General features: G+C 42.2%; 1 protein-coding gene across 4 annotated transcripts in view; it reads left to right on the top strand.

Moving 5' to 3' along the window:
- The first annotated feature begins 783 nt into the window (after positions 1-783).
- LOC144670130 (casein kinase I-like) overlaps positions 784-23271 on the top strand; it is a 192347-nt gene continuing 169859 nt past the window's right edge. For all 4 annotated transcript variants that reach the window (XM_078532585.1, XM_078532587.1, XM_078532584.1 and 1 more), the window contains exons 1-2: positions 784-895; positions 18452-18875. In XM_078532585.1, coding sequence (XP_078388711.1) covers positions 18680-18875 — 196 coding nt within the window. In that variant the 5' untranslated portion in view covers positions 784-895; positions 18452-18679. The remainder of the gene's footprint in view (positions 896-18451; positions 18876-23271) is intronic.

The raw sequence follows: 23271 nt of genomic DNA, 5'->3' as shown, positions 1-23271 counted from the left end.
TTTCTCCCTGACCCTACCCTTCCTAACTCCCTCCCTCTCACCTCTGCCCCCTCTCTTGCCCTCCCTCCCATCCCCTCTCCCTCTTTGTTGTCCCCTCTCCCTGATCCACTGATTTCTCACCCACACCCACCCACCCACCCACACACACAGCTGGTTCAGTACTATTTGGATTTTTAAATGTGGGGATATGATGTGGTAGTGTTAATGTCATTGGGATAATAATCGGAGGCTAATACCCTGGGGACATGGGTTTAAATCCCACTACAGCAGCTGGTGAAATTTAAATTCAATTAATAAACCTGATATATAAAGCTAGTCTCAGAACCCATCTGGTTCACTAAAGTTCCTTAGGGAAGGAAACCTGCCATCCTTACCTGGTCTGGCCTACATGTGACTCCAGACCCACAACAACATGGTTGACTCTTGACTGCTCTCTGAATTGGCTGAGCTGTTGGGGATGGGCAACAAATGCTGGCCTTGCCAGCGATGCCCGTGTCCCGTGAAAGAATAGAATAAAAGAAAGTCTGTCCTCGCAAATGGTCCAGCGGGAGACACGAGATCAGATTGTAATCTGTCCTGCAACATTGGAACCTCTGCAGGCAGGACTGTGCCAGTGGTGGGTGAGCATAAATTGAGATGGTGAGAGGAGAGGTGTATGGCACACATTGCGGCTAGCTGTGGTGCTGAATACTAAACTCCATTTGCATGTGTGGCAACTCTGAAGGGCTCCAAAAATATCCAGTCCCTCCCAGCACAATATTTCTTTCATTTTTCTGTTTTCAGTAAACTCTGGAGGTTGAGGATTTTCCCCTGCCTGTGAATGATGACCCCAAACCATGTGGCTGACTGTCCCTCCAAGAGATCTCTCTGTCACCTCTAACACCAGCAACCCCAGGTAACTGCAACTCTATGACTTCTTTGCTAGTTTCCATTATTTTGGTACTATTTTGCTCACTGTTTTATGCATTTGCAGTTGATGGCAATTTTTTGACTATTTTTAATTCAGCATGAGCTAAAATGGTGCAGTAGCATACTGAGCTAGCAATGCAGATGTTTAGAGTTCAAATCCCACTATGGAAAACTTGAGATACTGAATCCAATAAACCTGTTAATTTGTGAGTTGTCATCAGAGAATCAAAGATGCCGAATTGTCATAAAAATGGTCACTATTTATCCCTCAAGCAATTTCCCTAAAACAGATTGTCAGCTAATTGTCACATTGCTGCTTGTGGGAGCTTGCTGTGCACAGATTGGTTGCCTCATCTCCAGCTTTTATAACAGTAAATGACAAAGTATTTCATTGGCTGTGAAATGCTCTGGGACACCCTGAGGTTGTGAAAGGCACTATTTAAATGAAATATAGTCTCTACCGTCCATCCTTACCCAGTCTGGCCTTTGCTTGACCCCAACCCTCCACGAAGTGCTCAACTCTTAGTGCCCTCTGAAGTGGCCTCACCAGAGACTTGGTTGCCTCTCTCAGGAATGGGCAATAAATTGTGCCAGTTTTGCTCACATCCTAAAAACGTAGGTGTTTGGCTTTGAAGCCATTTTGGCTTGGAAACTTTGCCAGTTCCGTTTTTAAGTATCGGATTTTATTGTTCAGTATGATGTATATCTGAAATGTGTAATTACTTCAAGATACTAGATGAGAGACAATTTAAGGTGTTGATTCTACTAATTGGTGTAGGTGGGTTGGGGTAGTTGTACTCTGCATCCTTGTGTGATGGTGAAAGTTTTACATTGTAAAGTGTTTGGTAGGATCACCCATTCTCGCAAGGGTTTAGTCAGTTCACTTTCAGGAATGGTGGACAACAGTCTTGATGAGTTCTACTAATGGTTTGTTGCTTGCTTTAAAGGTGTAAATGCTGTGTGACACACTATTCAGCGACTTGCAAGAGTTGCACATACCTAAGGCGTTGGATGCTGGGACTGTTCTTCTTGGAGAAGAGAAGGTTGAGAGATTTGATAGAGGTGTCCAAAATCATGGGTCTGGACACAGTAGAGAGGGAGAAACTGTTCTCATTGGTGGAAGGACCAAAGGAGACAGATTTAAAGTGATTAGCAAAAGAATCAAAAGCAACAACAAGAAGCAAAACTGGTTTACACAGTGAATTGTTTGGATCTGGAATACACTGCCCGAGTGTGTGGTGGTGGAGGCAGATTCAGCATGCCCTTCAAAAGGGAATAGGATAATTTTCTGAAAAGCAAAAAGTTGCAGGGTTACGGGAAAAAGGTGGGGAGTGGAGCCAGCAGAGTTGCTCTCGCAGAGAGCCAGCATGGACACAACAGGTCGAATGGCCTCCATCTATGTTGTTGCCATCAGCTGCCCCTTGATTTGAGGATGGCCTTTACTTCGGGTCGCAAGTTTCTGCCATGGGTCTTTATGTGACTGAACAGGCCGATCCTTGACTCGCAGAACTTTGGGCATAAGGGGCAGGATGTCCCACGAGGTAATGGGGTCCGGAGTGCAGGATTTGCTTTCTTTCCTTCTCTGCCACTGCTCTGCCTCATCGTTAAGATGTTGTGACTCCAAGTGTGGTGCTGCTTGATGGAGAAGTTGTTGCCATTCTGCGTGATTGACAGCAAGCTGCCCCCAGTCATTAAGGTCAATGCTGCCATTCAAGGAGAGCTTCAAAGTGTCTTTTGAAGCGTTTTCTTTGTCCTCCCCTAGAACATTCCCCAGTTGAGAGAACAGGACTTGGCGGGAAAGACAGTTTTTGGCCATCCAGACACGGTGTCCAGTCCATTGAGGTTGACTTTGCAGGGGCTTTGCCTGACTGCTTGTGGAGCTGGCTTCATGAAGGGCACTAGAGTTTGTTCAATGGTCCTCCCGTTGAATTCGAAGGATGTGGTGAAGGCATTGCTGATGGAATTTCTCTAGCCCTCTTGTGTGTCGCTAATGTACAGTCGAGGTGTCACTGCAGCACAGGAGTGTGCTGATGATAACCGCTAGAACTTTTGTTGACTTGCGGAGGTCTTCGTGTCAAACATTTGATGCCGTAGAAGACTAAGCTGGTGCAGCTGATCCGGTGTTGGATCTCCTCGTCAACGGTGACCTTTTGGGACTCGTGGCTGCCAAAGTATGGGAAGTGCTCAACATATTCCAGAGGAACATCTGATGTGGATTTGTCTGGCAATAAAGATCAAGAAAAATGTTGAGAGCAACACCATCATTGCATTTCATTAACCTGCTCTGGGCTGTAACTATTCTATGAGAGTCCCAGAATAGCCTGACAACTTTCACTGGGGAATGGGCACTTAGGTGGGATGGCGAGGGTGGGGGTGTGTAGTGATGGTGAAGGAATTCCCATGAAACTGTATCCCAACAGGAGACCAGAAACTTGCCAACCTCTTCTCCAAACCCCAAGATAATGTTATGAAAAATTGAAGTAAATCAACAAGAAATGTTAAGTGACGACAAGGTAGGAATTCAGAACTTAGGTTTTGAAGCATTGTTGGCCATCTTTCTGACATTTTTTGGGGGTTGACTGTGTATCTGTTGGCAAAGATTTGAATGATGGTATGTAGCTGTGCGATCGGCATTAGTCTTGGGCCTATTCTAATTGGTTAAGAGGTTTAAAAAAAAGGGCTTTTCAATACAGTTTGTGAAAATCAAATTTTGTCTGCATCAAAGTTCAGAATTTATTGTGACACTCGATTGATGCATTGGGTATGATGTGTGTACAGGAATTGAGATCCAGCACTTTACTCTGAGATATTTAATTTTAGTTTCTCATGTCTGTGGGGTTGGTGGCATAATCTTGTCTTTAGTTAGAAACTGATTCTTCGCCTTGGCCTTTTAAAGAAAATGCTGGACAAGCAAGGATTGGGGGTTCACTTATTAAATCCTTGAAAGTGGCTGGAGAAGTTAGGCTGTTTTTTTCTCTTGAAGGCTTTTTTAGATTGGTCATGGAGAAGGACAAGGAGCAATCCAGAGCAGGGATAGTTAACTGGGGGAAAGCCAACTTCGATGGAACGAGGATGCATTTGAGTCAAGTGAGTTGGAATCAAATGTTGGTGGAAAAGACAGCGGCTGAATGATGGGCCACCTTCAAAGAGTTAGTATTGCAAGCAATGAAAAGGTATATTCCTTTGAATGGGAAAGGTTGGACAAAAAAAACCTAGGACACCCTGGATGACGAGGGAGATAGAGGTGAAGATGAAAAGGAAGACATGCGCCTACGACAGATGTCAGGTCGGAAAAAACAATGAGCAATCAGGCTGAATATAGAAGGACCAGGAGGGAAGTGAAAAAAACTAATCAGACAAGCAAGCAAAGAGACTAGCTGCTAACATAAAAGGCAATCCCAAGGTTTTTTATAAGCATGTAAATAATAAAAAGTTGTTTTTTTTAAAAAAAAGGGTAGGACCAATTAGGGATAAAAGGATAAAAGCAAAAAACTGCAGATGCTGGAAATCCAAAACAAAAATAAAAATAACTGGAAAAACTCAGCAGGTCTGGCAGCATCTGCAGAGAGGAACACAGTTAACATTTTGAGTCCGTATGACTCATGACTCTTAGTTCTGTTGAAGAGTCATACGGACTCGAAACGTTAACTGTGTTCCTCTCCGCAGATGCTGCCAGACCTGCTGAGTTTTTCCAGGGATAAAAGGAGGCTTGCATGTGGAGGATGGAGAAGGAGCAGAGGTATTAAACGAGTACTTTGCATCTGTCTTTACAAAGGAAGAGGATGCTACCCAGGCCGAGGTGAAGAGGAGGTAACTGGTACACTCAAGGAATTTACAATTGAGAAGGAGGAGGTGTTAGACTAACTTTACTTAAAATTGATAAGGCACCAGGACTGGATGAGATACATCCGAGGATACTGAAGGAGGAGAGAGTGGAAATTTCAAAGGCACTGGTGATAATCTTCCAGTCTTCCTTAGACACAAGGGTGATGCTGGAGGACTGGAGAACTGCAAATGTTACACCCTTGTTCAAAAAGGGGTGCAAGGATAAAACTGGCAACTGCAAACCAATTAATTTGATTTCAGTGGTAGGGAAACTTCTGGAAACTATAGATTGGGACAAAATCAATATTTACTTAGACAGGTGTGGGATAATTAAGGAAAGCCAGCATGGAGTCATTAAAGGAAAATCATGTTTAACTAACTTGCAAGAGGTAACAGAGAAGGTTGTTAAGGGCAGTGTTTTTGATGTGTATGTGGATTTTCAAAAGGGATTTGATACAGTGCCACACAATAGACTTGAGCTAAATTCTAGGTCATGGAATAAAAGGGAAAGTAGGCACTTAGAAAAGAAATTGGCTGAGTGACAAGAAACAGAGAGTAGTAATAAATGGTTGTTTTTCAGATTGGAGGAAGTGGAGTTCCCCAGGGATCAGTGTTGGGACCTTGCTCTTCTTGATATATATTAATCACCTAGACTGCAGGGCATGATTTTAAAATTTGCGGATGATATGAAGATTGGAAGCATGGTCAACCCTTGAGGATAATCTTGAATTTCAAAAAGACATAGACATATTGGTGGATTGGGCAGACAAATGGCAGTTGAAGTTCAATGCAGAGAAGTGTGAAGTAATTCATTTTGGCAGGAGGAATATGGAGAGACAGTACAAAATAAAGGGAGAAACCCTAAAGGAGATGCAGGAACAAAGGGACTTCGATGTATATGTACATAAGTCATTGAAGGTGGCAGGGCATGTTGAGAGAGCAGTTAATAAAGCATATTAACGCATTTAATAAAACATAAGGTTTTTTTATTAATAGGGCATTGAGTCCAAGAGTAAGGAGGTCATGTTAAACTTGTATAGGACACTAGTTAGGCCTCATCTGGAGTACTGCGTCAAGTTCTGGGCGCCATACCTGAGGAAGGATGTCAAGGCATTGGAGAGAGTACAGAGGAGATTCACAAGAATAATTCCAGGGATAAACAACTCTAGCCATGAGGATAGATTGGAGAGGCTGGGTCTGTTTTCCTTGGAGAAAAGGCAGCGAGGAGACTTGATAGAGGTATTCAAGATCCTGAGGGATAGTGACAGGGTAAGTAGTGAGGAACTGTTCCCACTCAAGAGAGCATCAAGAACTAGAGGGCACAGATTCGAGATAATGGGCAAAAGGCATAAATGTGATGTGAGGAAAAATGTTTTCATCCAGAGGGTGGTTGGAATCTGGAACAAACTTCCTGAAAGGGTGGTGGAGGCAGGTTCGATTGAGATATTCGAAAGAGAATTGGATTGTTATCTGAAAAGAGAGAATGTGCAAGGTTACGGAGATAAGGCAGGGGAGTGGGATTAGATAGAATGCTCTTTCAGAAAGCCAGTGCACTCGATGGGCCGAATGGCCTCCTGCACTGCAAAGATTCTGTGTAATAGAGTAGAAAAGCAAAGAATAGGTATTTATAAATCAGTGGTTAGGCCTCAACTGGAGTAAAATGTCCAGTTCCTGACACCATGCTTAAGGAAGGATGTTAATACATTAGGAGAGGGTGCAGAGGAGATTTGCCAGAATGGTACCAGGAATGAGGGACTTCAGTTACGTGGTGAGAGTACAGAAGCTGGTATTGATTTCCTTTGAACAGAAAAGGTTAAGGGGAGGTTTGATAGAGGCGTTCAAAATTATGAATGGGTTTGATAGACTAGATAGAGAGAAACTGTTTCCACTGGCAGAGGGGTCAGTAGCCAGAGGAGACATTTAAAATAATTGGCAAAAGAAACAGTAGGAAGATGAGAATTGTTCCTCTCAGTGAGTTGTGATTTGGAATGCACTGCCTGAGTGGTGGAAGCAGATTTAATAGCTTTCAAAAGCAAATTGAGTGGGCATATGCTTGAAAAGGGGAAAAAGAATTGCAGAGCTATTGAGGAAAGAGTAGGACTACTTGGATAGCTCTTTCAAAGAGCTGACATGGGCACAGTGGGTTGAATGGCCTCCCGTGCTGTAAGATTCTGGCGGGATTTTCCACACCCGCCCGCCACCACGATCTTCTGGTCCCGCCGCAAGTCAATGGACTTCTGGCTGGGGCGCTACCTCGCCCGTGGTGGGTCCCGCCTGTGACAGGGCCGGAAAATCCCAGCTCCTGTGATTCCGTCCCCAAATTTTGCACTCCCTCAAGTTTCTCCAAATTATGATATAAAAGTAGCATTTGGTTCCATAGTTCTTGCCCTTTTAGTTTTGTTCTAACTAGAACTTATTTTAAAAAGTTGTTATTCCTCTGGAAGGATGAGCTAAGCTGGGCAGAATGGCCTCGAAATCTAAAGTTATTTTGTGACGTCTTGTGAATATCAATGCTGCTGAAGAAAGAGGTTCTGAAACAGGGCTTCAGTTTGGCTGCTGACTTTCTTTCTCTGCACATAAATGTTTTAATTGTCTTGAGATATGTTAATACCATAGAACTGTCGATGCATTCCATTGTCTCATAGAATCATCATAGGGCAAAAGTTGAAATCATTAACGTTCAGCGAGTCTTAGTCGGTCTGTTTGTATTGAACCTTTAATCCTGGCTGTCAAAACCAGACAATGTGGACTTCCCCTCAACACGTTGAATAGCCGTTTTGAGTTCTGTTACATGGCGGTTAGAGAGTGTGACTGTTTCTGGATAGAGCCGAAGTTGAAATGAAGTACAACAGACTATTTTTGGGTCACTTAGGAAAGGTTTAGAGAAAGAATCTATGTCCATTCCTGGTTGATACCATCTCACCTTCATTTCTGAGTTGTTCTGACCTGTGTCTTTTTTTCCCAAGGTCGCAGTTCACGTTGATTGGCAGGTAGCCTGTAGGGTGTGTAGGGTTTCCGCAGCGTTCCTTCTGTCACCTATCCAGCTGTGATGGTCCTGAAGCTTGCCAGCTTGTGAGGAAAATGGCATTGCGATGACAACCAAGTCTGGGATCTGCATGCCCAACCATCTGCTTCAGGTCCCTGCTCTCTTGTGCCTGAGCAACCATTCTACCCTTAAATCCCTCCTTTATAATGCCTCGGGTTTTTATTATGTGGTAATTTTCCAGTTTATCAATATAATCCATGTATCGCAGTATGCTTTACCAGAGAGATGCTTGGATACATTCTGGAAAGGGGGTACGAAGGCTTACAAAGCAAAAAGCTATGGCAGCCTTGCCGGGTAGCTATTTAGATAATGATACCCAGAGTGACAGGAAGGGACAGAGTGTACAAACATTAAAGAAAGCAGCAAATAGGCAAAGGGGGTGAAAAATGGTAAAAAGGCTAAATTAATGGCTCTTAAATGCACATAGTATTTGGAACAAAATAAATGAATTAATGGCACAAATAGAAGGTATGATCTTATAGCCATTACGGAGACGTGGTTACAGGGAGATCAAAGCTGGGAACTAAATATTCAGGGGTATGTGACTTTTCAAAAGGACAGGCAGGAGGGAAAGGGTGGTGGGATAGCTTTGTTAGTACGAGATGGAATAAGTACGATAGTAAGAAAGGATCTTGGATCGGAAGGTGTAGAATCCATATGGGTGGAGGTAAGAAATAACAAGGGGAAGAAGACTTTGGTGGGAGTTGTCTATAGGCCTCCGAACAGTAGCTATACTGTAGGACAGAGAATAAATCAGGAGGTAATGAGGGCATGTGAAGGAGGCAGTACATTAATCATGGGTGACTTTAATCTTCTTATAGATTGGAAAAGTCAAATTGGCAGAGGCAGCCACGAGTAAGAATTCATAGTGTATTTGGGATAGTTTCCTAGAACAATATGTTGTTGATCCAATCAGGGATCTGGCTATTTTGGATCTGGTAATGTGTAAGGAGGCAGGTTTAATAAATGATCTCAGTGTAAAAGATCCCCTAGGAAGCAGTGACCACAATATGGTAGAATTTAGCATTCAGTTTGAGTGCGAGAAGCTTGGGTTGGAAGCAACTGTGCTAAACAGAAATAAGGGTAATTACAAAGGAATGAGGGCAGAGTTGGCTGGAGTGGACTGGGATAGGATTTTAGCAGAAAAAACGGTTGATGAACAATGGCAGATGTTTAAGAAAATAGTTCATGACTCTCAACAAAGATACATCCCAGTGAGGAAGAAAGATTCTAGGAAGGGGATAAACCAACCATGGTTAACCAAGGAAGTTAAAGATAGTATCAAGTTAAAAGAAAAGACATGCAATGTGACAAGGATTAGCGGTAAGCCAGAGGATTGGGAAAGTTTTAAAAACCAACAAAAGATGACTGAAAAATAATAGAGGGAGAAAATAAACTTTGAGGGTAAACTAGCAAGTAATATAAAAACGGACAATAAGAGCTTCTTTAAATATATAAAAAGGAAGAGAGACCCCCAAGTGAACATAGGCCCCTTAGAGAATGAGGCTGGGGAAATAATAATGGGGAATCAGGAAATGGCAGAGGAGTTGAATAAATACTTTGCTTCCGTCTTCACGGTAGAAGACACTAATAGCATTCCAGTACTAAATAATCAAGGGACAAAAGAGGGGGAGGAAATAAATACAATAACTATCACTAGAGAAAAAGTACTTGGGAAACTAATGGAGCTAAAGGCTGATAAGTCCCCTGGACCTGATGGGTTGCATCCTAGGATATTCAAGGAAGTAGCTACAGAGATAGTGGATGCACTGGTAGTAATCTTCCAAGAATTCTTAGATTCTGGGGAAAAGTCCCAGAGGATTGGAAAGCTGCCAATGTAACACCCTTATTCAAAAAGGGAGACAGACAAAAAAACAGGTAACTATTGGCCAGTTAGCTTAATCTGTAATTGGGAAAATGTTAGAGGCTATTATAAAGGATGTAATAACAGAGCATTTAGAATTAATCTAATAATCTAATCAAGCAGTCAGCATGGCTTCATGAAGGGGAAATCGTGCCTGACAAATCTATTAGATTTTTTTGAGGAGGTAACAAGCAGGATAGATAAAGGGGAACCAGTAGATGTAATATATTTGGATTTCCAAAAGGCGTTCGATAAGGTACCGCATGTGAGGCTACTTAATAAGATAAGAGCCTATGGTGTTGTGGGTAGTATGTTAGCATGGATAGAGGATTGGCTAACTAATAGAAAACAGAGTTGGGATAAGGAGGACATTTTCAGGATGGCAACCTGTAACTAGTGGAGCGCCACAGGGATCAGTGCTGGTGTCACAGTTATTTACAATATATATTAATGACTTAGATGAGGGAAGTGAATGTATCACCAAATTTGCAGATGATACAAAAATAGGTGGGAAGGCAAGTGTTGAGGATGACACAAGGAGTCTACAGAGGGATATAGACAGGTTAAGTGAGTGGGCAAAAAAAGTGGCAGATAGGATATAATGTAGGAAAACGTGAGTTTCTGCACTTTGGCAGGAAGAATAGAGGAGCTGAATATTATTTAAATGGAGAAAGACTGCAGAAAGCTGTAGCACAGAGGGATTTGGGAGTCCTCGTGCATGAATCCTAAAAAGCTAACATACAAGTTCAACAGGTAATAGGGAAGGCAAATGGAATGTTGACCTTTATTTCAAAGGGAATGGAGCATAAAAATAGGGAAGTCTTGCTAAAACTATGCAAAGCACTCGTTAGACCACACCTAGAATACTGTGAACAGTTTTGGTCCCCTTATCTAAGGAAAGATGTACTGGCATTGGAGGCAGTCCAGAGAAGGTTCACTAGGTTGACCCCGGGTATGGAGGGATTTTATGAGGAGAGGTTGAGAAGGCTGGGCCTGTACTCATTGGAGTTTCGAAGAATGAGAGGCAATCTTATTGAAACATATAAGATTCTTAGGGGGCTTGACAGGGTAGATGATGAGAGGTTGTTGCCCCTTGTTGGGGAGTCTTGGACCAGAGGGCATAATCTCAGATGAGGAGGAATTTCTTCTCTGAGGGTAGTGAATCTGTGGAATTCTTTACCATACAGGGTTGTAGAGGCTGGGTCGTTAAGTATTTTCCAAGTGGAGATAGACAGCTTTTTAATCAGTAAGGGAATCAAGGGTTATGGGGAAAAGACAGGAAAGTGGAGTTAAGGATTATCAGATCAGCCATGATCTCATTGAATGGTGGAGCAGACTCGATGGGCCGAATGGCCTATTTCTGCTCCCGTGCCTTATGGTCTTTAAGTCCGAGTTATGGTATTTGAGCTAATTTGCAGTCTTTTCAGTGAGATGGCCCATGCAGCTTCTACCCACACCAGACTGAGAGGCCGTGTGGGAATCATGAATTAATTGTGAAGGCACTTGGTAACTTTTGAGTCATGGCCAAGTCTGTTACTGATGCTGTCGCTCATTCGGATGTTAAAACAGCTGAACTGTTGTAAGGAACAAATTCATTGGCTAAGTGGCAGACTAATGATTGGCCTCCCACCAAAGTATTAAGCTGGCTGCTGTATCCACCCGATGTCTGTTAGGTATACTGAGCATGTTTCTGAATGTACCATCAGTTGCCTGAGTGTGTGCCTCTGCAATTCCCTTCTCAAATCCTTCTCCATTTCTCTCCCTTCTTAAAGCCAATCCCGTTGACCAAATAAAAGTGGAAAATGCTGGAAAAACTCGGCAGGTCTGGCAGCATCTGTGGAGAGAGAAACCAAGTTAACTTTTCAAGTCTAATATGATTCTTCATCAGAACAGTTCTGTTTCGCTCTCCACAGATGCTACCAGACTTGCTGAGTTTTTCCAGCGCTTTCTGTTTTTATTTCAGATTTCCAGCATCTGTAGTATTTTACTTTTATTTTGCTCTTTGACCAAATATTTGGTGATCTCTCCTGAATCGATCTTTTAACTTGGCACCTGTTTCTCCCCAACACTTCTGCAATGTGCTCTGAGATGTCTTTGCATGTTAAGGATGAGAAAGAAAAGCATGTTAGTTGTCATAATCATAATGTGCGTTTCCGGTGTTAGCCTTTGTGCTCTTACCTGTTGAGTCAGCAGATTGTGGGTTCAAGTCCCACTCCAAAGATTTGACCACATTCCAAGGTTGACACTTCAGTGCAGTACTGAGGGAGTGCTGCACTGTTGGAGGCACCTCCTTATGGCTGAAACTCTAAACCAAGATCCTGTTTTCTCCCTCACGTAGTCATAAAAGATCCCATCCACTACTTGAAAAAGAGCAGGGGAATTCTCCCTGGTGTTCTGGCTAATATTTTTCCCTTGACCAACATCACCAAAACAGATCATCAGGTCATTTATTTAATTGCTGTTGTGAGAGCTTAAACTGGTTTTCCTACATTAGAACTAATGATTGCACCTCAGATGTCTTTCAGTGTTTCAGTGGCTGTGAAGCACTTTGGGACATCCCGAGTCATGGAATGCACTGTGTGAATGCGAGTCGTTTCATTCTTTCGTTCTTTGTCAGTTTGCTAATGTCACCTGTAAACCAGCCCCTGACCTTTTTGTATTTGGATGTGTGAAAGTGTCATTGCAATGAAAACAATGCTTGGCTGCTTCTGTCCTTTTTTGAAGCTGGGAAACCAGGCACTGATGTAATTACTGTAACTCGGAGCCACAAAGGCTCTTGTTACACTATCCTGTAGTGGTGATTAATTCATAGATTCCTCTCTGTGGTTTCCAAGTAATTTCAGGATTAATTTTACTTGTAGTAAGCTTTGCTTTATATACCCATGCGTTTTACCTGTTCCTGTAATTCCCTAATAAGGTCATTACATCTCTGGTTCATATGAAGTCCCCAAATTGTGTTTTCTTTGTTCCACTGGCTTATGATGCCCTCTGAACTCTGTTGAATTGTAGTTAAGCTGCTTTTGTATGCTAGGCAAACACTGAACAGTTGTCTGGCCAAACCTCAGCACGTGGCATTCAAAGAGTTAAAACTCTTATTGTGATCGTATTGAAGCATATAAAATCCTGAGGGGATTTGATAGGATGGATACTGGGAGGATGTTTCCATTTGTGGGAGAGAGTAGAACCAGGGGGCACAGTTTAAGAATAAGAGGTCTCCCTTTAAGATGGAGATGAGAATTTTTTTCCCTGAGTCGTTAGTCTGTGGAATTCTCTGCCCCAGAAAGTCGTGGAGGCTGGGCCATTGAATTTATTCAAGGCAGCGTTAGATAGATGTTTGATAGACAAGGGAGTTGAGGGTTCTGGGGGACAGACAGCAAAATGGAATTGAGACCACAACCAGATCAGCCATGATCTTATTGAATGGCAGAGCAGGCTCGAAGGGCTAAATGAGCTTCTCCTTCTCCTAAGTCCTGTGTTGCTAAAACTCAGTTTGGATCAGCAATTTTCAATTTCTGAAGACTGCTTTAGGAAATGACTCCCAGTCTGTTACTTTGGGTCCCATCCAATTCTAAGATTTGTAACCTGATCAGTTTGAGAATCCATCCGTACGTGGGACAGGTGATGTTTGCCGTGAAGCTCTTGCAGCTGAGAGGGCAGAGGGATGTTACCATTTAATTTGGGTGAAGGAGGTGGGGGGGCTCCACTCTAGATCACTGACTGCTACATGACTACTGCTGTAAAGTGAATGTGGCTCCAAAAAATGCTTCCTCCCCAGGTTGAATAGTTGACTGCAATGTTTAGGCCCCCACTCTGGCAATTGCGCAGATGGGCCTGATACCAGAGAGCTGTTAGCACCTGCACCCCAGCTCGGCTGACAATGAAAATTGGAACTTAGAAAATGCTTTTTTGCTCTGCTATATGCATTTCATTATCCTAAAATATTGCTCTGTATCTGGCTGTGGCATCTCCAGCCGCTTTCCGGGAAGGAGACCACACATCTTAATGGCACTGGGTTGCAGTATTATGTATGGTTTGGTTATAATCGTTTGAGAGCACAATTAACAAATCGCTGAAAAGGTTAAAGCAGCAGCAGGCCTGAGATGACCCACTTTATTTGTTTAAAGACATGGTCGCAACCTCCAAATTTATTGGGATAAATCCATGGTGGGTTGCAGTCGATGTAAAATCACAGCGCATTGCAGTTGTTGTAAAGTGGAGTGGAGCACAAAAGAAAGTGGATATTGGAGTATTTTTATGTACAGTCTACTGATTCAGAGTAATTGTGCTGAAATTTGAATGGCCTAATTTAATCAGCAATGTGAATAACATGGGAATTCAGCACAGAAATAAATTGGAATCATCAGATAATTTGAATTAAGAGTGGCCTTTATCTAATCCGGTACTACTTGGGGGTTATCTGTATTTAAATAAGTTTTTCTCTCCAGTTTTAAACAGCTGAACTACTGATATCTCTGTTGCTTTATCTTTTGGGTGTCAGATGTGGCTCAGCTGGTACCATTCGCACCTCTGAGTCAGAAGGTTGAGGGTTCAAGTCCCACACCAGAGATTTGAGCACAAAATCTAGGCTGGCAATTCAGTGAGTGCAGTGGTGAAGGAGTGTTGCACTGGTTGAATGTGCTGCCTTTGCCCTGTCAGATGGAGGCATTGTGAAGGAAGAGCAGGGGAGTTCCCCCAGTGTCCTGGCCAACGTTTATCCCTCAACCAATACCAAAAATAATTTACCTGGCCTTAAACACATTTCAGTTTGTGGGAACAACAGCAACTACTTGAGCTCTCGGTCCAAAGACAGGTTCTTGATGATTGTTCGCGAACCATGGAAAAGCGTTGCGATTTTATTTTTAACTGCAGCCAGGGTGAGGAGGCACGCCCCCCAGTCTGCCTCAGCTGGAATGGAGATTGAACCCTATGTGTTGGTGTTATCTGATCCACGTACTAGCTGTCTAGCCAGCTGAGCTAACTAACCATGTCTTTTGGGAATTTACTGTGCACAGATTGGTTGTCACGTCTCCTGTCTTACAACGGTGACTATATCTAAAAAGTACTTCATTGGCTTTGAAGTACTTTGGGACTCCCTGAGGTTGTGAAAGGTGCTATATAAATGCAAATATTTTGCTACAAGTTGGGTAAGGATGACTCTGGGTGTGGGAGGGTCCAAGGGAGACCTGCCTGTTTTGTTCAATGAAGAAACCTTTCGTTTCTCCCTCCTACTTCATAATTAAACATTACAGATGTGGAGCAGGTTTCTGTTTAAGATAAGCCTGGTGTCATTTTGGAAATGCGAGTAGAAGCTGAGCTTTCTGCAGCTTTCTTTCCCGTACCGAGAGATTTGCAGTGCAACCACTCATTTGTTAACTGACAGATCCTTTCCTTGCCAAGGCAGACCACCCAAGGTGAGCCATTACGTTATCGCAGTAACAGCCTCTGTTTTACTGATAGCGTTGGCAGATTGTGGCCAGTGTAGTTCCACATTACTTCAGGGGAGGCTGCCTCTCAGATAGCCGGGGCTGTCGCTGCCTGATTTGTGGTAGCATTTGACCTTTCTGCTGTGAAGAATGGCCCTTTATTTTTCAGTGGCAATTAGCTGGCTAAGGTTCATCTTGATTTATATGGAGAGCATTGAGAATACAAGCCATTATGTCAGTAATTGCAACGTTGCAGATACAGAGCTTGTACCCAATACTTTACCCTAGAAATAGAATCTCTCTTTACTGTGTTCATTTATAATCTTAACTCTTATTGTGTTTGGTCACTGACTCTCTCTTGTTATGGGCTATGGTTATCACAGTAAGGGGATACATGACTGCTCCACAGTTGATATCTAAAGTATATTTGGATGGCATCATCATGGACCAGATTGAAAGATTGAGAGTGATAGTACCTCACAGCAAGTCGATCTGACCACTCAGTCCCACAGAAATATTGAGGAGTTTTGTATGATGCAGAGAGGATATTGAAGATCTGATTAAAAAAAAATACAGAGTTTGAGCAATGTCTTAACTGTCTGGTATGAGATCGTAAGTTGTTTTTGTATCTTCGAGCTCTTATCTCAGAATAATGTGAAGTAAGTGGAAGGATTTGCAGCTGATCATTAGGATGTGACGTGAATGCTCTTTCTATTGCTGAGAGTCATCTTTATACCAACTGATAGGTTGGGTTTGGCGGGGCAATGTTAGCACTAAGTCAAACGCTGCCATTGTAAAATACTCCTATCATACAGTATATAAATACTCCCTTTGTAGCATGAAATGCTTATCACAGGCAACCTTCAACTCTGGAGCCATTTGCGGCTCCCAACCTTTTCCAGTTGGATTGCGTTATGCATAAAACCCAAAAACAAGAGTCAAGAAAAATAAGAGTCATGTTTTTATTGTACGGAGAAAATATTAATTTTGGAACACTCTTCCTCAAAAGGCAGTGGAAGCAGGGTCTTTGAATATTTTTAAGGCAGAGCTAGATAGATTCTTGATAAGCAAGGGGGTGAAAGGTTACCAGGGAAGACAGGAATGTGCAGTGGAGGCTACAATCACATCAGCGTGATCTTAATGAAGGGTGGAGCAGGCTCGAAGGGCTGAGTGGCCTACTCCTAATTCATATGTTCATATTATACTACACATTGATTTCAAAAGATTATTTTAATGAAAAACATCACCGCACTCTAAATAAACCTGTATGGTATAGCTACACCATGGTTATAGACAATGCCTTGATTTGAGAACCAGGTTTTACGGTTGCAACCATTATTATTTCTAATGTAACTGAGACGATGTATTCCGATTGTACTATTAGTTTTTTTTTAATCATGACAATCAGTATAGAAAATTGTCTTCACTCTACGCTCCTTAAATTAGTGTGTTTTAGAGATGATTTTGACAAAATTATAGTAAAACTAAAATCCCATTTATCACAAGATCTGTTATTAAAAGCAGACTTTCAGTTTTATATGTAAATTAATTTTTTTTCAAAGTGGAAACATGCAGCTTTGCATTATTAATAGTCGTTTGATAGTAAAGAACTTGAGTATCACTGGAAAAAAAGAGATGTTGAAGCTTTTCATCTTGCACTCATCAGGACATTCACAAGAATACCAAATGTAAAGGGAACAACAGTTTATACTTCATGAGAAGAGAGTGCTGATTGGTTGGCAAGTGCACTCTGGTAGAGGCGTTGCCATGGAGAATGCACCAGTTAACTGATGACTGATAGTTAACTGTCGAGCTTTGTTAAATTCAAACCAGGCAGGTTGACTCTGGTTAAGGCATTGCCCCGGGGAATGAATCAGAGCATGGCTATTTTGTACAGTTGAAACAGGTGCAATGTGTACACATGTTCTTTCTGTCTGCAAAGAACAGACCCTGTGTATTAATATATGTAGCTTCCGGTGCACGCAAATGTGCGACATTGCGGGCCCAACTGATGATCTTAAATTGGTTGTCAGCGTAATCCTTAGAACACACGGGATTAAGTTACTCTGGTTCATCATTTTTACATTTTTTTTTAACATGCTTATACATAATTCATGCGAATTGACGCATAAAATGTGAATGTGCATATACCGGAGATATGAAGACAAAAAACCCAATATGCAATAAAAGGTCAAATGCAACTTCAGAGTTGGGTCTCTTTAATTTAGATTTTTTTTCCTATGATACAAAAACTCAATGTCTGACCTTTATATGCAAATTATTATTCTACTAGAGACACTTGACAACTTGTCATGTATTGGTTTAGAAATGCCAAATTTTTTATCGGCTCCCAGTAATTTTGATTTTGGGCAACTTTTTCAAAACAGGCTCTTCAGGTAAAAATGTTACAGACCCCTGACTTTTTATAACAGATCTTGTGATAACTGGATTTTTGTTTTCCCTAATTTTGTCAGTAAAGTCCTCTTTAAAACAAACTTTAACTTATGACGCATAGAGTCAAGACAATATTCCATACCGTTTCTTGTGATAAAAATAGTTTCTTGAGACACAGAATGACTGTTCTGGTTTAAAAGCCATCTCCTCCTGGTTGTAGATATTATGGGGAATGTCACTGACCACTGTACCTCAAAGATATTTGGCAACCTTCATATCTGAAGTCTTGCTTATAACCCGCATTCCCTGTGAGCATCTCAGCTGAGTGGGGCTATTACTAGTGTTTATGCTCAACCAGAGCCTCCCCTCACCTAACTTTATCTCATCCTGTCATCATATTCTATTTCTTTCCCCTTGTATTTATCAGGGGATAAATGCATTTATGCCGTGACCTCAACCAACCTATGTGGTAGCACATTCCATGTTCTAACCACTAAGTAATGAAGTTGCTGCTGAATTCCTCATTAGGAGTATCGGTGACTATCTTGTATTTGTGGCCCTAGTTTTGCACTCTCCACAAGTGAAAGCATCATATATCCTATGAAATTTTAAATAATTTTTAAAGCCTCTGTCAAGTCACCTCCTCAGTCCTCTCCTTTCTGAAGAAACGATCCCAAGCATGTTCAGTCTTTTCTGATGGATTTACTTCCTGTCACACTTCAGAAGTCACAATTTGGTTGGTACAACTTTAGCCTGTCGTCTCACTCATCCTGAGCAATGCCACAGGTGACCTGCAGTGGGCATTGAGACTTTGAGGTTCTGATGTAATCACTACAAGCATGTTTAATGTGAATTGATGCTTGGCAAATTAATTAATCTGCAAATGTCTGTACGAAGTGGATGACCCAAATAGAATGTTTTAAATATGGTTTCAATTAAATGCTTCACTACAATAAGGAATTGTAAATTAGTTTCATTTTTGTTTTTCAGAGTTCATTTTTACACAGCCAATGTGAATGGGAAGCACCCATGAGGACGGAGGCAGTTCATTTGTTTTCATGGCGATAGGGAGGTGGATGGCTATCAGATCTGAAGACAGCAATGCTTTTCAATGACCATCTTTGATCATACTTACGGACTCAGTATTGCCCACCAGGTTGGCGCATTTAACGCGAGAGCTCTGGACTTCCTTCGACCAGCAGTGAGCAGCTGCCTGCTATGGAATCTGGTCGGACAAGCAGAGACCGAGAGAAGGAGAAAGGGGAAGATACGCGGCGAACTAACAAGCAGACGACGCGGAGTCCCCATGGCACTCGCCCCGGCTCGAACCAGTCGTCTGGGGTTCTCATGGTTGGACCAAACTTCAGGGTTGGCAAGAAGATTGGATGTGGAAACTTTGGGGAACTTCGATTAGGTAAGTGCAGCCCCCTCAAGCATATTTATTTATTTTCTTGGCCACTTCAGCTTTACAACCAACTTTCTGATAGCTAATTAGAAAAGTGCTATCCAGGATCCAAATATGCTGCCATCTCTGTCATTGGACCAGTGGCTAGCCTGACTGTTTCACACAACCCCCTTAACAGGAACTTCAAACACTTGGTGAATGCCAATGTTTGCCTAAGAAGTTTCTTTTGTGTCCCATTATGATTTATTGTTGAGAAAAAATTTCCACTCTGATTTTCTTTACCCTTTCCATAATTTTTCTGTGATACGCAACTTCTATTACTGAGGGGCAGGAGGGGGTTGGAAGTGTCAATGATTCCCCTCGGAAGTGTGCAAGACTGATCTAGGTGACTACTTTTGAAATGTTCCATTGTAAGTTCCTACAGCCCCTTAATGTGCTTCATTCGTCCTCTGCTGTACACCTCTCCTTTATCCCAACAAGGGGATTGGAGGCTTTAGCTACCTTGGCCCTATTCACTGAAGCTTCTGTCTCAACCTTTCCACCTACGTAAAGCACTTTTTTCAAAACCCATTTCTAAGATTAAGCTCTTGGTCAACCTTTACTGATCTGTTCCTAGCTTGCTATCCAGTTGAGTGCAATTTTTGGTCAAGTTCCTTTTACCCTTTGTCCAAAGGGAGCATTCAAACACACATTCACAGCCATTGTTAGTTTCTTGGTTCTGGTGTCAACTGTGGCTCAGTGGGAAGACTCTCTCTCTTGTTTGCGTCAGAAGGCTATGAGTTCACTCTAGGATCATCCTTCATTTTCCTTCCTCTACCTAGCCAATCTAATCCAAGCATGAATGTTGATAATTATTTATATCTTAACCCTGGAAGCGAATTCCATGACCCATGTTCTAAATCTCCTGTATTTAATCCTATATCTGTGGCTCGTTATTCTTGACCTCTTGACCACCTTTGACTAAGAGGCTCAACTGATAACCAGGTCTCATAGAAACATAGGAAATAGGAGCAGGAGTACGTCATTCAGTCTTTGGAGCCCGCTCTGCTATTCAATATGATCATGGCTGACCCTCTATCTCAACGCCATACTCCTGCGCTCTCCCCATACCCCCTGATGCCTCTAGAGTCCAGAAATCTATCTATTTCCTTCTTAAATATATTCAGTGACTTGGGCTCCACGGCGTCTGTGGTAGAGAATTCCATAGGTTCACCACCCTCTGAGTGAAGAAGTTTCTCCTCATCTCAGTCCTATATGGTCTACCCCGTATCCTGAGATTGTGACCCCTTGTCCTGGACCCCCCCAGCCAGAGGAAACATCATCCCTGCGCTCAGTCTGTCTAGCCCTGTCAAAATTTTAGATGTTTCAATGAGATCTCCTCTCATTCTTCTAAACTCCAGTGAGTACAGGCCTATTCGGCCCAATCTGTCCTCATATGACAGTCCTTCCGTCCTAGGAATCAGTCTGGTGAACCTACGTTGCACTCCCTCTATGGCAAGTATATCCTTTCTTAGGTAAGGAGACCAAAACTGCACACAATACTCCAGGTGTGTTTTCACCAAGGCCCTGTACAGCTGCAGTAAGACACCCTTGCTCCTGTACTCAAGTCCTCTCACAATGAAGGCCAACATACCATTTGCCTCCTGAACTGCTTGCTGCATCTGCATGCTTGCTTTCAGTGATTGGTGTACAAGGACACCCAGGTCCCTTTGTACATCAACATTTCCCAATCTATCAAAATTTGAATAATACTCTGCCATTCTGTTTTTCTTAGCAAAGTGGATAACTTTACACTTATCCACGTTATACTGCATCTGCCATGTATTTGCCCACTTGCTCAACCTGTCTAAATCGCCTTGAAGCCTCTTAATATCCTCCTCACCACTCACATTCCCACCAAGTTTCAGCAAACTTGGAAAGATTACATTTGGCTCCCTCGTCCAAATCATTGATGTATATTGTGACTAGCTGGGGCTCAAGTACTAATCCCTGTGGTACCCCACCAGTAACTGCCTGGCACTCCGAAAAAGACTCATTTATTCCTGCTCTTTGTTTCGTGACTGCTAACCAGTTCTCAGCCCATGCCAATATATTACCCCCAATCCCATGAGCTTTCATTTTACACGCTAACCTCCTATTTGGAACTTTATCAAAAGCTTTCTGAAAATCCAAATACACCACATCCACCGGTTCTCCCTCATCTATTCTGCTAGTTACGCCCTCAAAAAACTCCAGTACGTTTTTCAAACATGCTTTCCCTTTCGTAAATCCATGTTGACTTTGTTTAATCCTGTTGATATTTTCTAAGTATCCTTTATAATAGACTCCAGCATCTTCCCTAAACTGATGTTGGGCTAACCAGTCTGTAATTCACTGTTTTCTCCCTCCCTCCCTTTTTTAAACAGTGGGGTTACATTTGCCAATCTACTGGGACTGTTCCAGAATCTACATAGCTTTGGAAGATGACAGCCAACGCATCCACCATTTCCATGGCCACCACCTTTAGTACCCTGGGATGTAGAATATGGGCCCTGGGGATTTATCGGCTTTCAGCCCCATTAATTTCTCCAGCACTATTGTTTTAGTAATTCTAATTTCCTTCAATTCCTCCTCCTCGCTAGACCCTTGGTTTCCTAGTATTTCTGGCAAGTTATTTGCGTCTTCCCCGATGAAGACAGAACTAAAGCAGTTGTTTAATTGCTTTGCCGTTTCTTTGATTGCTATTGTAAATTCTCCCGTTTCAGACTGTAAGGGACCTACATTTGTCTTCACTAACCTTTTTTCTTTTTACATACCTTAAAAGCGGACTGTAAAAGCTTCTATATGTTCCTTGCAGGTTTACTCTCATACTCTATTTTTCCCCTCAATCAATCTCTTGGTCCTCCTTTGCTGAATTCTAAACTGCCCCCAATCCTCAGGCTTGCTACTTTTTCTAGCAACTTTATATGACTCCTCTTTGGATTTAATACTATCCTTAATTTATTTTGTTAGCCATGGTCTCAACCCTCTATTTCCTGATGATACTGGTTAGGAACCATATGAAAGCAAGGGAACTCTGCATTTGGGTAGTTTCAGGCATTACTGCATGCAGCCACTCTGATGTAGCTTCAGTGCAAGGGGCACTGCCACACTGACTTCTGTTGTATGGTGCTTTTACCTTGCAACACGTGCATTCAACATTTCAAGAAGGTGGCCCACTACCACCTTCACAGTGCACCTATGGATGAGTAATAAATGCCTTGCTAGTGATTCACAACCCAAGAATGAATTTTAAAAAAAAAGATGGATTTAATGGGAAACTGGATAAACACATGAGGGACAAAGGAACCAGTTATGCTAAAAGCAAAAAACTGCGGCTGCTGGAAATCCGAAACAAAAATAAAAATAAAAAACAAAAGTCGGAACCAGTTATGCTGATTGAGGGGTGGGAGGAGGCTCATGTGAAGAATAAGTACCGGCTTAGATCCGTTGAGCAGAATGGCCTTTTACCCTGATGCACATTATATGTAATTCAATGCAAGCATTTATGTTAACTTCCCCAAATCCGTCTTTAAAAGAAGATCGTGCATCCGTCAGTAACAACTGGGCCACCATCAGCTTTATAGACTTGTATTCCTATTGGTGCCTCGGAGTCTATGTTGGAGGATGGTTTGGATCCTGCACGGTAATTAGGTGACACTCCTCATTTTTAAAAGCCACAAATAATTTTGTATATGTTTGTATCAGGACCGGAACCATCAGCTGCGTTGTAATGTCTTTCTACTGAATGCCAGTTCCCTTTCAGAATATGCTTTTCTGGATTTGGGGGCTGTTGCTCCTTGGTTGCTGCTTTCCATATTGCTCATATGTTTTGCTTGTTATACTATTTTAAAAAAAAAATCTTTAAGATCCAATTTTCTAAGTATTTGCATCATTTGTCTCAAGGACACCTGTACAATTTGACAGCGCAGAACAATGAGTGGCAAACTGAAGTGAGCAGTGTATAACCGAAGGCTCACCATAAGTATCACACCATGACTCAGCCGCAGCTCTCTCGGCCCTGAGTCAGAATGTTGTAGTTCTAGTCTCACTGCAGAGATTTGAGCACAGAAATCTAGGCTGACACTCCCAGTGCAGCGCTGAGGGAGTTCTAGTACAACCTGTTCATTCGTTGTTACCATATCCTTAGTGGGGCCATTTGTATCGTCTTGCTTCTTCTGTGGCTTTCTTTAAGCCTCCCTCAGTTCACACCTCCATGTTATCCACCCATCTGCTTTTTCTTCCTTTTCTGTTTTTACACTCAATTTATCCTTCAATTGTTGCCAGGACAAGGCTGTTGAGTCTTTATTTCCAATCTCTGTACTTGGTTGTCTTCCTCTCTCTAACTGTACTTAGCAACCCTTTTGATTCCTGAACTTGTACTCTT

This window comes from Cetorhinus maximus, chromosome 30 (assembly GCF_964194155.1).
Source record: "Cetorhinus maximus chromosome 30, sCetMax3.hap1.1, whole genome shotgun sequence".
In the NCBI taxonomy this organism is placed as follows: domain Eukaryota; kingdom Metazoa; phylum Chordata; class Chondrichthyes; order Lamniformes; family Cetorhinidae; genus Cetorhinus; species Cetorhinus maximus.
The sequence above is the reverse complement of the archived record's forward strand: the minus strand, read 5'-3'. Positions and strand labels throughout refer to the sequence as shown.